General features: G+C 32.6%; 1 protein-coding gene and 1 long non-coding RNA gene across 2 annotated transcripts; one reads left to right on the top strand and one right to left on the bottom strand.

The window, feature by feature from the left end:
- Positions 1-1,108: 1,108 nt before the first annotated feature.
- Positions 1,109-3,219, bottom strand: LOC143066462 (uncharacterized). Its single transcript, XR_012975629.1, has 3 exons — positions 3,014-3,219; positions 2,167-2,298; positions 1,109-1,317 (listed from the first exon to the last, which is right to left on the bottom strand). It is a non-coding gene; the product is annotated as an uncharacterized LOC143066462 (long non-coding RNA).
- Positions 3,220-8,334: 5,115 nt separating this feature from the next.
- LOC143068242 (rRNA-processing protein FCF1 homolog) lies at positions 8,335-17,700 on the top strand. The gene is made up of 8 exons (XM_076242140.1): positions 8,335-8,407; positions 9,627-9,694; positions 10,435-10,503; positions 12,097-12,245; positions 14,916-14,988; positions 15,268-15,355; positions 16,811-16,905; positions 17,624-17,700. The coding sequence occupies exons 1-8, from the start codon at positions 8,405-8,407 to the stop codon at positions 17,670-17,672; spliced, it is 594 nt and encodes a 197-aa protein (XP_076098255.1). The 5' UTR covers positions 8,335-8,404; the 3' UTR covers positions 17,673-17,700.
- Positions 17,701-18,143: the final 443 nt, after the last annotated feature.

The raw sequence follows: 18,143 nt of genomic DNA, 5'->3' as shown, positions 1-18,143 counted from the left end.
GTGAATAAGATGAAGACTTTTTTTGGCTTAAAACTGACTTTTCCAATTTTCTTTTGTACAACTACGGACTTCTTGTAAACTTATTTTGTTGTTTCGTTTGTTGATTTAAACATGGATCATGTTGAGAGTTTGATCGTTTGGATTGTTTTACATTAGTCATTTATGAACCTATTATAGCCTGCAATGCGGTATGAGTTTTTCTAATTTTTGAAGGCTGTACGATGATCTATAGTAACTTCTATGTCATTTGGTCTCTGGTGAAGGGTTGTCTCATTAGCAATCCTAGAACCGCATCATCTTATTTTTGTACCAAGCTATGTAGCTAGCGAGCAACATGCAAAACTGATCATGCCTAAAATCCGATGACTTGCAAACACAGAGCTAAAGGCCATGACAAGACCTTTGGATACAGTACTGAGGGTTCTCAATCATGACTCGGGACGCTAGAAATTTCAGTACATTAGAAGGGTATTTTTTCATAAACATTCATTACATTTTATGAACACAAATATTTTTGATTGTTAAATACATAAATTGTTTTTCTGTATACATATTTATTGTTATAAACATTCTTTTGTTTTTCTGAACATATATTTATTTGTTTTAAACAATTTTTAAATGAACATGTTTTTTGTTTTATTTGAACCATTTTCTCTAGGAACATATATTCATTTTTTATGAAAATATTTGTTATTCTTTTTATGCGATTATATTTTATATGTTTATATAACATCAATTCACACCGAGAACCTTTACCATTTTGAGTAATCTCCCTTCGGATTTTCTTGTTACAGAACTTAGTAAATTTTTTTTTTAATCTTCAGAAATTTTACCTAAAAAACATCTGTATATAAATATATATAATTTTTTTTTATGCATATATATTATATTATGAACACATAATTTGATTCTTTGAATATATAATTTGTTGTTATGAACATATATTTAATGTTTTAATGTGAGTAATTTCAACATTTTATAAGCCATAACCAAGCCACATAAAATTTTGATGGAAAATATTTCAAAACTGTTTGAAAACATTTTATTCTTGTATAGATGACACATGAAACAAAAATGTCTATCTGTTTAATTTAGGAAACTCGTTTGAAGATTTTGTTGATATATATGCATCTATTTTTGACATTATCAGGAAGAAACAAGAACTAACAATACACATCCCTCCTGTTGCATATAGTTTCGTCCTCATACATAGATAGTTTGAAGAACTGTAACCGGTTATTAAACCAATTGACAAGACCAGATTGAGTGATGAAAAGGCAAACTCAGATTTTAATGGAAACGACTCTCCAATATATCCTGTAAGAAAATAAGTTTAAATATCATTATTGTTAGTTTACAGCATCAAAATGAGGCAGAACAATATTCTGATTGAAATATGTGTAGCAGTCATGATTGCATAGGATTTCATGACAGAAATATTACACGGGTCAAAGTTCAAACACCATAATGGAATTCGTACAGAGAACTTCTATGATGTTGTTGGAAATAAGATTCATTGGCACGTACCTTATACCTCTTTCTATGTAACCAAATTAAAATTTGTCTTATTTGCAATCATGTCACATCTTCTTATTTTTAAGATTGATTGATTATTGTTTGATTAACGTCTAATCATAAATAGTTTATGCAAATTCAAGACGAGGAATCCACAATCCTCTCGGGAGAAATGATGAACTGATTTTTTTGCCGTATATTTTTGTTATATTCTGAATATGAGAGACAACCTTTTGTTCTTTGACTCTCTATACGTTCTGCCATCACCGGGTGTAAAAAAACGATCAACATACTACTATATACTATCATAAGTATGAGGCATAATGCCACTTAGAACTCCAATGGTAGTAGAAGTATAAGGAAGTGAGAGAACCTGTAGAAGTTGGGAATAAGTAGTGTTGTCAATAATTATTTTTTTATCTGTATGTTCTTATTTGTTCGCTCTTGTTAACTGTTTATTTCTGTTTTTGTTTATCGGTCTGTATTGTCCTTTGGTTGACTGACGTTCTATCATTTGCTCTTCATGGAAATATAACGCATGCCTTATATTTTTACATATTGAGAGATTACAGACATTTTGTTAGATCAAATCTTATTGTTGCAATATTTTCAAGAAAATGGATTTTAACATCAACAATATTTTGAATTTACCATTGAGATGTGTTTGCCATATACCATGAGCTAGTCCCCACAAAGAACACAACCCGATGGTATAGGTCATATAGCTAGAAAAATAGTTCCATATTAACATTCCCGCAACTGCTACAACTTCAGTCATGCATGCTGAAAGATAAATTAGTCAGCTTAAAAGTGATTTACTTTATTTATAATTTGTGACCTGGATGGAGAGTTGTCTCATTGGCACTCACTAAACATCTTCCTATATCAAGATACATTGGTTTGTTAAATATCATACGTTATCCCAGAGAACAGTCAGCTCCTTTTTCGGGTTTTAAAAAAAAAACGATCCTGTGAGTTGAGTGACAACTACAACTTTAAGACATAACGTTCGTGTTGGTCTTTCTTTGATTTATGACTTTTGATTCTCCCATTGATATCTTCCGCTTTTTTTTTTGTATTGCTTGTTTATGCAGATCAAGACATGTTTGCGCTTTAACTCCTGTTTTGTGAAGATGTCTTTACTGTCGAGGCTCGATGTTAAACATATGTTTTATTGTTTGCCTGTACATATGTAGATCTGTTGGTCGTTCCTTAGTCACTATTCTACCCTCTTGGTGATTATAGTTTTTTTATACAGTAAAGGTGACTTGCTGTATATTAGATTATCCCGTTAATATCGGGATATATGATTTATGTCAAAAAGATAACAAGTATTTAATGAAGCTCATCAACTGAGTTATAAAAATGTAAATTTAATTGCTTTTTTGGCCAAAAATGATTTCTGTGGAAAAAATTTAGAAATTTCACAATAATGAAAATATATGCAAAAATCATGGTTAGCCTATATGAGGGGATTATATTATCTTGTTGTACTCACCTAGCATTAACACGTATTCTCGTCCAGTACCAGTTTGTATGAAAATGGATAATGCTGATGAAAATGCAGAACTAAAACCAAATGCCGACAGAAAATATCCAATTTTTTCAACACCATATCTACATCCAACATATTCCTACAGTCATGGGATAAATCATTATTAAATATATTTCTACACACACATTTACTAGATACACCTTGAGGGAGTAGGCTAGGCGAATGGGTGTATCTAATTTACACTAAGATAGTATTGCCAATGAAGAATGATAGTTTTCAATTATTTAGAAGAATGGTCTTTTTTTATAGATTTGATCACATGTTATTTAAAATATGATAGATCTAAATGCAGGGTTTCCAACTTCATTATTAAATCGACATATTGGTGTAAATATAAATATATCTCGATAACTGTACTTGGTCGGTTTTCTCGTTTGAATTGTTTTACATTTGTTATTTTGGGGTCTTTTATAGCTGACTATGCGATATGGGCTTTACTCATTGTTGATGGCCTACGGTGATCAATAGCTGTTTAATTTGGTCTCTTTTGGAGAGTTGTCTCATTGGCAATCATACCACATCTTCTCTTTTTTTATAGGCGTTATTCCTTTAGCTAAAAGGACAACAAAAAGACGATCACAGGGTTCTTGAATTGCAACATGCACATGTGAAGAAGTTGAGAATGTTTTTTGTTACATTTACAACATTGACTGATTTTCGATGGCCAAAAACAGTTAATTTACGTTATACACATTTTCCTTTTACTTACATTTTGTTTTAAAGTTCATTGCCTCTTAAATCTTCTCGTTACACCTTTCTTAGTAATATAGTTGATTCTGATTTATTTTAGGCTGAAATGACTAATTGTATGACCTTTTTTACTTTGTTTGTTAAGTATGTTTACTTTTGTACATGATGGTACATTTTTTGTTATACGAATAAAACCACGCAGCTATCTACAGATTCGTACACGATTTTGTTTACATTTACAATATTAAAAGTAATCTTGACTAGTCTACATTCACTAATTTAAACGGACGGGACGTGTTTGGCTTTAAGGGAAATATAAATGTACAGTTCATTTTGAGTGCGTTGTGTAGGGTATATCAGGCAAATAAAAGTTTACTTTCGACAACTGAGTATGTCGTACGGGTGTGCAATTACACAAACACTTTCGTTTGGTTGAAGAAGAAGTTATTTGTGATTTCAATTGCAAGTTTAATTCTCGTCAAGCAAATAAAATCTAGATCTGTAGGTGTCCTCACAAATAAGTATCGAATATATTAATTATTTTGACCATAAATGGCTTTGATCATGAAATTTGTACTTGTAGAATGCTGATTTTCCTACCTTGAAAAAGCTGCCAGACATAAAAGCCATTTGAAAACCATAATGAAATATCAAGGGAAATACTTTCACAAACGTTGTGTTGTACAGTATTTTTATGATATTGGTAACTGAAATACAAATTTTGCATGTTAATTGTTCATCTTTTTCTGGTATGTAACTATCCATCACAAATAGAAACATTGCTGACGCCACAAGCATGCATCCTGTGTAAAACCCCAAGATAATGTATATTTTGACTCGTGGCACTGCTAAATTAGGTAGGTTGTCTTCATAGAAGCAAATTTCTGGTCCACAGATTTCGGAATTTGTCAAATTATCAGAAGATGTATTGTTGAATATCAAAGTTTCTAAAACATCAATTCCAAATGTTTTGTTGATTTGATTGAATTGATTTTGAAAACGCGGTTTTCGATCCTTTCCATACAGCGAAAACGCCAAAACAGTTGATATTCCGCCAAGAATTGGAGAACAAGATACTACCAGAGAAAATATGCTAAACACTTTGTTTACATTGTTTTTCTTATTTGTAGAAATAGTCTGACTGATCCAAACAAGATATGAACCGCTTGCAGTCCACAGAATTGATTGCGTGAATCCTCCTAAAAAGGATAACGGTATCAAGACATACAATTTTGGTAAAGCATTTGATATAAGAAACGGTATTTGACACAAAGCGGAACAACTGATGCTGACCTTTGCATCAAATAGTCTGACAGTACTACCAGCAAATATACAAGCCAGCAAGTATCCAAAATAAAAAGTTGCCAAACCAAATAATCCGACTCCATCTTTGTGATTGAAAGTGCTTGATAAATCTTTTATACATGTGAAAGAGGAATACATGAGAATCCATCCACCACTTAATGTCACTAGGTTTTTATAACACTTCAGTTTTGAAATGAGGCTGCATGTTGTTAACATTTTTGGTATATTTTCAGTCTTCACTTGTATCTAGAAAAAAAATGTTAAAATATTTGAAAATAATTCTGCTTTAAAACAAGTATCACATATATTAATATCATTCATATGTGAATAAAAAAGATAACCAATTCAGTAGCATATGATAGAAATAAACTTTAATTTTCCATTTTCTTATATAACTTTAATTTCCCATTTTCCTTTATTTCGAAGATCGTATTGTTAGTCGAGAGAGTGACTTGTCAATCTGAGCTATCTGTAAATGCAGAATACAGTAGAAATATAAAAAAGAAGATGTGGTATGATTGCCAATGAGATAACTCTCCACAAGAGACCAAAAATGACACAGAAATTAACAACTATAGGTCACCGTACGGCCTTCATCAATGAGCAAAGCCAATACCGCATAGTCAGTTATAAAAGGCCCCGAAATGACAATGTAAAAACAATTCAAACGAGAAAATTAATGGTCTAATTTATGTAAAAAATCAATAATAAGAAGCCTTGGTTTTCTTATTAGTTCAAGACCTCTATCTAAAGTGACTATTATATGTCAAGTTTCTCTATTTCTACATGTTTAGGATAATATATTGACATCACCGGGGAAGTATCTTCCTCGTACCATCTCTTTCGTCATACAAAGTTTAAACATCTTGAACAATTTTACTTTGATGCTATTTTTGAAACTTCATGTGTCCAATGGCTCTGATCATATACCTCCTCTTTTAAAATCTTTGATAAAAATCTATTTGCGGTTTTAATTTAAAAAAAAAAACAGATGATAAGGAACGAAAAATCAACTCACATGTTACTTTTGAACGTGATTGCCTGTCAAATCCAGAAGTATAAAAGTAACAAATGAAGATGTCATTATCATCACTTCAGGTTAGTTACCTTATATATAACTATTCAGCATGTTTCATAAGATGTAACTTTTATAACGTCACCTGATGTAACAAATGATGGTGTTTAATATATAGGTAAAGTATTAATCAATATGATTAGTGACCTACACAAATCCGGTTACGTTTACAACTTGTCCCTTGAAAAGTGAAACAATCATTTCGTTATGAATACAAGCACTCACTATCTGTATTTCTTTTATTTAGGAGATGGTAGTTATTTAAGAAGAAATAAAGCACGAATTTTATCAAATTCTATCAGAGCACATATATCAAATGGTATTAATTGTTTTGCATTATACCGTTAACGCAGTATAAATCTCTGATAATACGGACATTAAAGATACATAATATGCAATGTGTCACTGAGAAGAAACTGGAATCGATGATTAAAAATCTGACATTGAACAGAAAGTAGATACCGGGATGCCTGGAACTAATAATGATAACCCAAAACCATTACTGCATATTTCCAATGTGTTCCGCAAACTATAAAAAAAATGAAAATCATGCAATCAAAGAACACGAATCAAATCAAAGCACTGATTTTCTGTTTTGTTATTATGGTTTTGTTGTTGTCCGAGATTACTCTGACGTCCAACGGCTGTTTTGCCAGACAAGCTGGAGCCGTAGGTCAATCAGCCGTTGGACATCAGAGTAATCTCGGACTAGGTTTTGTGTGGTGTCGCTTTATGATGCTGTCTTAATGACGTAAACGCAAACGCAACATTTCATTTATTTATATTAAAGGTTGATTTTACTGTAAAATTAAACAAAAATGTAAATCCTAATTCTGATTTCCATTAGAAAATATAATATATCTAAAAACTTTTGAAAGGATTAGAGTAGAATTTACTTGCACCTCAATGGTATAATGAATCGGTATCCTGAAATCATCAGTGATAGACATGTAAAATAGATAAACTGGCAAAAGGTATTATAGATGTTATTTTCTTTATGCATAGCCCTATACATGCATTAAACAAAAACCAAAGGAGAAGAACGCGTACAGTGTTTTTTAGGGCTTTTCTTTGCATTTATTTTATTTTGTTTTGTAACAAGCTAAACAAAATGTCATCCAAATTATCTCTTCTAATACACTAAAGCACATTATACGAGTCACGGCTCAATTTATTGAAACATTCTATCGTTTAGTTTTCTTTCTATAAACATAACATTGGTTGTTTCCAATGCTACATGGCTTTGTACAACCCGTTGCTTGAAAAAAAGACCTCACTGACCCATACTTTTTGTTAATTTTTTCCAATAGAAATAATATAAACTACATTTTGGAAAAGTATCAAAATATTCTAACGTTAGTAATTTAGATCACGCTCCCCCAAACTCAAGTACACACTACCGTGACCAATACAGTACCTAATGATAAAGTAAACTCCAATGGCAGGCAGATACGGTAAACGGACAGAAAGTCACAGGACGACATAAAGTCACAAATTTGGAAGGACAAACTCACAAAGTCACAAATTATATGTAGACAATTGTTTGAATAGCACATAAGAAATATATCTTGAAATATTTACTTTTTAATACATACATTCATATTAAAGTTTAGGAAATGTGTCATTATACTTGAAAAACGAAGATTTATTTAATTTTAATCATGCTGAAAAGAAAGATTTCTTGGCACCATGAAGCCATTTAAGTGCCAAGCCACTTTGACATTTTGATTTTTTAACAATTATATAATGATTTACTTTTATATCTTTTTTTTAAATTTTGTTTTCAAAATTAGATTTTATACAATAGTTCAAGAGAAATACAAAAATATTTTTGTAGAAATAAACATGTTTTATTCAAAGAAAATAGTCAGAAAAAATGAATTGTGACTTTTTGTCCGTGACTTTTTGTTTGTGACTTTTTGTCCTGTGACTTTCTGTCCTACATTCGGACAGAAAGTCACATATACCAGGAACATATATATTATACATGTCTCTGCTCCATGGCTTAGAAAAGAGGTCATTGCCGATGATGTGATGAAACTTCCGCTCAACACTTAAATATTGACTTTGTTTTAAAACAGACATTAATCTATTTGAGTCAAAACTTAGAGTTACACCCCGGCAACTAGAATAAATCATTCAATATATTTCAGATCATTTCATAAATATTGCATTACCACGTAAAATTACGGAAAATTGACAAAAACCGGTCCAGAGTTTACATTTGCAATTGGAGTTATCCCCCTTTACAAGAAAACGTCGAAATGGTAAGCATTTGCAATGTTTATAATATTATGACTTACAAGTAAAATCGACTAGAACAGAATAAAGAAATTTGGTTCAGGTCGACACATCATTCAGTCTTTAGCAACGCTTTAATATGGTTCACTACGGCAATTTCGTTCGGCCTAGAAGGCTATATCAATAAGTCCATGCGTTTCTGACATGCATGTTAATTATTTCAAAACAACAGACATTTTGTTATGAAATGAACGGAATTGACGGCCTGTATCGTAAAAACATATAAATGGATAAGTTAACAAACAGAGTTTCATCTTTCCCTTGAATCTCAATGTACCAAGGGTGGATCCAACACAGGATAAATAAAAAAAAGGGGGGTGAATGTTCAACCATCTATCCCTACAACACTATTAGGGGGGGGGGGGGGGGGGGGGGGGGGAATGTTCAACCATTTATCCCTATAACAGGAATCAGAAATTCTATCAATAATTCTATATAATAAAGTCTACTATCAGTACTATCTACTGATAGTAGACTTTTAATATTGTTTACAGACCTACATTTATTTCATATTTATATATATACATGAAACTTTGATATTCAATGTTTACAACACTGGGGGCAGTGTAGTCCAAATAATTATGACGTCTGGCAAGGCTATTTTTTTTGTTTCTGGGATGCCTTCCGTCGACGTCATAGGAAGGCGTCCCAGATAAAAATTAAAATAGCCTTGCCAGACGTTATAATTATTTGGACTAGGGGCAGTGATGCAAATTGATTGTTTAAAAAGATAAATCAATCTTTCTTTGGATTTTTTTTCTGAATTGTTAGCTATAGTCTATAGAGCAAAAAATATCTTCAAAGCTTATACTAAGGTGGCATTACCTCCAGTTTATTGTTAATGTTTGTTGCATTTGTTATAAACAGATAAAGGTAAGATTAAGTATTCTTTCACTTCTTAGTTGTTTTGTCTACTTTTTGATCTACATGTAGAGGGTGTTCATTTGTTATATATCAATAAGTATTTGGTGTTGTTTATAATCCTGTAACAACTGAGGGTAATTGCCAGTCTGTATGACCAGGTTTGAATCTCCCCCTATAATTATAGTACCTGTTGAATTTCCGTACCATCTGAAATGTTTTGTATTAGAGAAAATGTAAAATAACTCTATCTTATGCCAATTTAGGTTAGCATGTACATGTACATCTATAGCTTAATTAAAAAAATATGAATGTTAATTGCAGGGAAAGGCAAAGAAAACAAGGAATTTTGCTGTCATGAAAAGGATGATAAGTCTGAAGGATACTAGAATGTAAGTTGTTCATTGTCAATATATAATTATTTTTGAAGTAGAAATATTATCATGGCTATGTAGACATTGAAGTCTAAATGTAAAATGTCATTTACAGCAAATATGTAACCATGTTATAATAAAATGAATAAACAAAATGTATCTTTTATCCAAAAGAGCAAGTTTTATGGATTTATATACCAAGTTATTGGAATGGAAAAGAGACCTACAAATGTAAGGCTGATGCACTTCAACAAGTTAGAATGTGAAATAACTGTTTAAATACAGGTCCCATAATAACCTATTGACTACTGAACAAAACCCACTATATCTATCACTTTTATGAAAAAGTCAAAAAGGGCTGATACTTAAAATTGTTCTGTCTATTTGTATAAATACTATATTCAGGACCAGTAGAAGTTCATAATAATGTGTCACTTCTTTTAACAGTGGCAGAATTCTACAAAACAAAAATATGAAATATTGTCAAATATTATGTAAAACATCTTAAAAACAAATATAAGATACATGAATGTAGAAACCATTCATTGATATAATAAAAACAAGCACTTTATGGCTAGCACAGCAGTAGCCAGTGCAAGTGAAGTTCCAAGCACTTTATGGCTAGCACAGCAGTAGCCAGTGCAAGTGAGGTTCCAATGCTCCCTCATTTATCATGTTTATATAAAATTTAATGATTTATGTCATACATTTACTACCATATGATATATACATTTTGTAAATGTCTATATATGTTACAGAAAAGCTGAAGACAGAGAGAAAAAGAAAAGAAAAAAGCCAGATCCTCAGAACATGAAAATCAGAGAACTGTGAGTAAATATACATATCTTGTTTTCAACCTTATTATTTGTTTATTTTGCCACTGGAAATTAAAAAGAAATCAACTCATCCATCCATCAAATACTGCATCTTATAGTACAAAGGTGCTTTAAAAGGAGCTGTGGTATGATTGCAATGAGAGAATTATTTGACAGAGACCAACATATGTGGATATAAGCAGCCATGGGTCATCATACAACCTTCAACAATGAGAAAAAAAAATCATTTTTTAGTTGCAAATTTTTACTGTTGAAAGTACAATTAGTTAAATTTACAAAATTACCAGTATAAATTTAATTCTGAATAACAATGTGAGCTAATTGAAGATATGGCACCAAACTTATATAATTAGATTGATTATTATGAATGTGCATTGTACTATTTCTTGTATCCATACATACCTGCCAACTTTTCAAAATGCCCATGGGGGTTTTGCGTGGAAGATGGCTGTTATAATCCTAAAAAACCTTCAAGGGGGCCTTCAAATACATTTTAATGACCATAACAAAAAACAGGATATGTGGTATGATTCCCAGTGAGACAACTCTCCACAAGAAACCAAATGGCACAGAACAACTATAGTTCACTGTACAGCATTTAACAATGAGCAAAGCTCATAATGGCATAGTCAGCTATAAAAGGCCCAGAAGTGACAAATGTAAAACAATCCAAACGAGAAAACTAATGACCTAATTTATGTACAAAAAAGGGAATGCAAAACAAATTTGTATCCCAACAACAAAAAGACACTAAGTACAGATCTGAGAGTACTCGCAGTTACTGACAGCTAGTTCAAAGCCACTAACAACTAATAAAAAAAATCATGCATCTAAGACTAGATCTGTCCATTTTTCAATGCATAAAACAGGTTAAGGTTTAGAATAATCATTGAATCCAGTTTTAAATGCTTTACTTCTTTTTGTTTTATTTTTTGAAAATATTTCAGTACTTACATGTATCATAAACAAAATCGATGTGTTTAAGGATGTTTGCTCCTCCATTTTTTTACTTTTTGCCAGATTTTCGTAATCCTCTGGTTTTATCCATGTATTGTCATAAAAAAATTTTGCCCACTAACCCCTACTTTTCTTTTTATAATTTTATTACATAAAGTTTAAAAAGCCATATTTCAAATTTTTATAAAATTCTTGTTATTTTTTCATGGTGTTAGAAACAAATAAGGTGCCAATGTGAAATATATGAACAATCTAGAGAGAATAATTTCTCGCCAAATTTTCAATGGCTCATATCTCTAAAACGAGCACACGGACCCTCCATTTTTTTCTACTTTTTTAGTTTCATTATCTATATACTATCAATTCAAAATAGTCTTTTAAATAGCTTGTTATTTTTTAACAGAGTAGCGAACATCCTTAACTGCATTTTATAAATAATCTTCTGACTCTTTCTATCTTAAGAAAAGTAAGTTCAGTTAGAAGTTTAATCATTACGATTCAATGATAAACATTTATGTTTGTCTGATTGTAATGGAATATTCTACTACATGTATAAGTAAATCAATATAGCATTAACACCATGATTTAATTTTCATTAAACTTTTATGATGTTTATTTCTTTTTTAGACCACAGGCTTCATCAGCATTATTTTTCCAGTACAACACACAGCTAGGACCCCCATATCACGTGATTATAGATACCAACTTCATCAACTTTTCCATAAAAAACAAACTAGATATCATCCAGTCAATGATGGACTGTTTATATGCTAAATGTAAGTAGTAAGAAGCTACATGTAATATAAAAAAGTGGTATGATTGCCAATGAGACAACTCTCCAAGAGACCAAAATGAAACAGAAAATACAACTATAGGTCACTGTACAGCATTTAACAATGAACTCATACCGCATAGTCAGCTATAAAAGACCAAGAAATGACAAATGTAAAACAATTCAAACAAGAAAACTAGTGGCCTAGTTTATGTACAAAAAAAATGAAGGAAAAACAAATATATAACACAAACAAATGACAATCACTGAATTACAGGCTCAGGACTTGGAGAGGCACATACAGAATGTAGTGGGGTAAAACTACAAACAAATGACAATCACTGAATTACAGGCTCAGGACTTGGAGAGGCACATACAGAATGTAGTGGGGTAAAACTACAAACAAATGACAATCACTGAATTACAGGCTCAGGACTTGGAGAGGCACATACAGAATGTAGTGGGGTAACCATTGAATTACAGGCTCAGGACTTGGAGAGGCACATACAGAATGTAGTGGGGTAGAACTACAAACAAATGACAATCACTGAATTACAGGCTCAGGACTTGGAGAGGCACATACAGAATGTAGTGGGGTAAAACTACAAACAAATGACAATCACTGAATTACAGGCTCAGGACTTGGAGAGGCACATACAGAATGTAGTGGGGTAAAACTACAAACAAATGACAATCACTGAATTACAGGCTCGGGACTTGGAGAGGCACATACAGAATGTAGTGGGGTAAAACTACAAACAAATGACAATCACTGAATTACAGGCTCGGGACTTGGAGAGGCACATACAGAATGTAGTGGGGTAAAACTACAAACAAATGACAATCACTGAATTACAGGCTCCATACTTGGAGAGGCACATACAGAATGTAGTGGGGTAGAACTACAAACAAATGACAATCACTGAATTACAGGCTCAGGACTTGGAGAGGCACATACAGAATGTAGTGGGGTAAAACTACAAACAAATGACAATCACTGAATTACAGGCTCAGGACTTGGAGAGGCACATACAGAATGTAGTGGGGTAAAACTACAAACAAATGACAATCACTGAATTACAGGCTCGGGACTTGGAGAGGCACATACAGAATGTAGTGGGGTAAAACTACAAACAAATGACAATCACTGAATTACAGGCTCGAGACTTGGAGAGGCACATACAGAATGTAGTGGGGTAAAACTACAAACAAATGACAATCACTGAATTACAGGCTCCGGACTTGGAGAGGCACATACAGAATGTAGTGGGGTAAAACTACAAACAAATGACAATCACTGAATTACAGGCTCGGGACTTGGAGAGGCACATACAGAATGTAGTGGGGTAAAACTACAAACAAATGACACTCACTGAATTACAGGCTCAGGACTTGGAGAGGCACATACAGAATGTAGTGGGGTAAAACTACAAACAAATGACAATCACTGAATTACAGGCTCAGGACTTGGAGAGGCACATACAGAATGTAGTGGGGTAAAACTACAAACAAATGACAATCACTGAATTACAGGCTCAGGACTTGGAGATGCACATACAGAATGTAGTGGGGTAAAACTACAAACAAATGACAATCACTGAATTACAGGCTCGGGACTTGGAGAGGCACATACAGAATGTAGTGGGGTAAAACTACAAACAAATGACAATCACTGAATTACAGGCTCGGGACTTGGAGAGGCACATACAGAATGTAGTGGGGTAAAACTACAAACAAATGACAATCACTGAATTACAGGCTCCGGACTTGGAGAGGCACATACAGAATGTAGTGGGGTAAAACTACAAACAAATGACAATCACTGAATTACAGGCTCGGGACTTGGAGAGGCACATACAGAATGTAGTGGGGTAAAACTACAAACAAATGACACTCACTGAATTACAGGCTCAGGACTTGGAGAGGCACATACAGAATGTAGTGGGGTAAAACTACAAACAAATGACAATCACTGAATTACAGGCTCAGGACTTGGAGAGGCACATACAGAATGTAGTGGGGTAAAACTACAAACAAATGACAATCACTGAATTACAGGCTCAGGACTTGGAGAGGCACATACAGAATGTAGTGGGGTAAAACTACAAACAAATGACAATCACTGAATTACAGGCTCAGGACTTGGAGAGGCACATACAGAATGTAGTGGGGTAAAACTACAAACAAATGACAATCACTGAATTACAGGCTCAGGACTTGGAGAGGCACATACAGAATGTAGAGGGGTAAAACTACAAACAAATGACAATCACTGAATTACAGGCTCAGGACTTGGAGAGGCACATACAGAATGTAGAGGGGTAAAACTAGTTAGATGACCCCAAATTACTTATTATATTACATTTTTTTTTCAAACTGTGTGGTTTTGTATGAAGGAAAGAGAAATTGCTCTGATTTACATCCCCAACTAATTAAACTTATAGAATATACTGATAAAAGTTTCAGATGTAAATGCGGTAGTCACCTGCATTCACTTTGAAAATTTTTCAATGAGTGATTTTTACTGAACAATGTGTGTGTACTGTAGTTATTCAAATGATTCCTTTTTGTTACATTGTTGATAAATTGTCCATTATCCATTGTATTTTACTGATGTCCCATAACTAGTTATATCTAAATGTTGTACTGACTACATTTTGTTGAAATATTACAGGTATTCCTTACATAACAGACTGTGTTTTAGGAGAATTGGAAAAACTTGGCAGGAAATACAGAGTTGCTCTTAGGTGAGATATCGTATAGCAAGTCAGTTCATGACACTTTCAGCCATAGCATGAAAAAAATAGATTAACTTTTATAGCATAAACATGTACAGGTTGGACTATAAGTAGATAATTGAGGTATCAAAGGATTATATCTTTTTTTCTTAAAAATGACTCCAAGTTGATATTCATTTAAAACAAATGATAAAAGACCTACAAGAACTTACTCTCAACTACCTGTATGTTTAAGATTAAATAGAAATATTTTATTGTTTTAAAATCAGCAACATTATATCTTTACAGAATTGTGAAAGACCCAAGGTTCCAAAGAATACCTTGTTTACATAAAGGAACATATGCAGATGATTGTATAATGCAGCGTGTCACACAGGTATAGAATAGCACAGTATCCATTGCTATTTCTCCCAATACTAGGTTCACACACGTGTCACGCAGATATAGAATAGCGCAGTATGCATTGCTATTTCTCCCAATACTAGGTTCACACTCACTCTGTAGCTTCTCAATAAAAGGTTGAAAAAAATATTGAAATCCAGATAGGGGTTAAGTTGGGAAATTGTCAGACATTAAAACATTATTTTCATGCACTTAGAAATGATTTAATTATCTGTTAAGACAGCTGAATACTAATGCCCACCTGAGAGTTCACATTTGAAGAGTTTGAAAGTGGAAATATATCATACCCTTCAGCATGAGACTTAATGGCAGACTTGACAAGTCAAGGTGGAACATAGAAATATTGTCAACCTGTATTTCTCCCATCAGGCAGAAAGATCCATCTTAAGGGCCTCAATCTGTGATGTATAAGTATCTTGGTACACACCCATGTCCTATCAGAATGGAGATGATAAATATGATGCCCAATGTTGTAATAGTACAATGGTCTCTGCACATATAAACATTACAATAACTCTCAGGGGTCTGCAGTTGACAATCCAAAGCATGATTTCTGCCCATACCTTTCATACCTAGCTTTTCCAGGGTAAATACAAATGTCCCTCCTTAATCTTGGTTGATCCACTTTCTTAACCGACAAAATTGATTTTGTAAAATATATGGCAATTAGTAAAAAACAATCTATTATCATTCTGTGAAACAGTGTTTTGAAATTTGAAATTTACTGATTAAACTGATTTTGTTATATTTTAATATTATTGGTAGATGTCAGAAAAAACAAGAATGTGTCCAACGTACACGGATGCCCCATCTGCACTTTCATTTTCTATTTCAGTGGACCATGAAAATGGGGTAAAATCTCTAATTTGGCATTAAAATTAGAAAGATCATAGAAAGATCATATCATAAGGAACAGTTTTGCAATCAAAACCTTATGGACTGACTTGATTTCTAAATTTTCCAAGGCTTATCACTACCTATTTGATACACAAAATAAAGTGTATTGATCATAACATTCTATACATCCTATCCATGAACATTTCCAGAAATTTATTGATGTTAAAATATTCAAGGCACAAAATGATGTTACACTTGTCAAGAAAATTACACAACTTTTGCAAGGTGCAGGAATCAAATATCTGTTCTAAAAATATAAATGATGTCATTGTTAGAGTTATCTTTAAAGAATAGAGTTATCTTCCTTTGTCTAGGATTACTGTAAAATCAACTAAAACCAATGCAATATTTAATTTTACTTCCCACTGATAAATTGATGCAATCTTTACCCTCAGTTCTTACAAGCACTTTGATTTAGAAATACATTTGTGATAGTTATACAATGTATTATTGTTCATTATTAAACCATATCAATCTGATCTAGCTAATATTTGTGCATAATATTCAAAAATATCTACTTCACTCGTTATAGCACAAATGTTACATAGTGGCCACATGTGATAAAGAATTAAAGAGAAGAATAAGAAAAATTCCTGGTGTACCTATTATGTACTTACAACAGCACAGGTGAGTTAACACAACATTTCTCCTGATGAGTAAACAAACTACTCATTGCATTTTCGAAGTATAAAAGTTAAATTGCAAACTTGTGAACTACTTTAATGCAGCACCTTGATTGTTTTCTTTTCTTTATCTCTTAGTAGAATCCAATAATCCAACTTTTAAATTGCATGCTGAAGGGATTGATTGACATCATTTAGCATCAGTTGTATTGTGATCCATTTACTATTTAATTCCTGTTGTGTTTGAACAGTCAAGTGAATATTTTGTTATTGTTTATAATTATGTTGACCTAAAAGATATCCTTCTTACAAATCAATTGACTGATTGACTTATTACTTAAAATAACATGATCATTTTATACTTTCAAGTTTCAAATTTTTTCCAATGTTCATGAAGGTAAAACAAAATAGGTTTACAAGAGAAATTAAGCAAATAGGGATTTATTTTTTGGCATTACTTGTTTATAAAGACTTCAAGGAGATGTAAAAACTTTTGTCTGATTATTTGGTCTTTTAATTTAATATGAAAATGTGATAATCATAATTTTATTCTCAGAAAACTACAGGACTATTTATGTTATGAAGTAAACATGATTCATTGCTGACATGCTCTTAAGTAATCAGTTCCTGCTTTTAATATTAAAATACAATGTGTACATAAATCAATTGTAAATGTATATCAATAGACATATTACTCATAATTGTAATATTTTTGTTTTCAGATATTCAATTGAAAGAATGCCAGATGCATTTGGAGCTCCAAGAACTTGATTATAATAAATTGAATTTTGTAAATTTATGATTGTATGCTCTTTTTGATATGAGGTTGATAGTTCCAATCCTGTGTGTGGCAGGGGTATTCATCTACTGTATCACTAGGCTGTCAACTCTGAGGTTGAAAGTTCCAATCCTGTGTGTGGCACTAGGCTGTCAACTCTGAGGTTGAAAGGTCCAATCCTGTGTGTGGCACTAGGCTGTCAACTGTGAGGTTAAGAGTTCCAATCCATTTGTGTGGCACTAGGCTGTCAACTCTGAGGTGGAGAGTTCCAATCCTGTGTGTGGCAGGGGCATTTGGGGCCATTCTTAATTGACTAGAATTGTCACTTTTCCTGTCAAAGAATTGGTGGTTTTCTCCGGCTATTTGGCTTCCCCCTAATAATAACGTACCTCTACGATATCGCCAATAGTGCTGAAAGTGGGATTAAACATCAATCAATCAATCAATCAATCATGTTGTGCTTA

This window comes from Mytilus galloprovincialis, chromosome 3 (assembly GCF_965363235.1).
Source record: "Mytilus galloprovincialis chromosome 3, xbMytGall1.hap1.1, whole genome shotgun sequence".
Lineage (NCBI taxonomy): Eukaryota > Metazoa > Mollusca > Bivalvia > Mytilida > Mytilidae > Mytilus > Mytilus galloprovincialis.
This window is presented reverse-complemented; position numbering and strand designations above follow the sequence as displayed.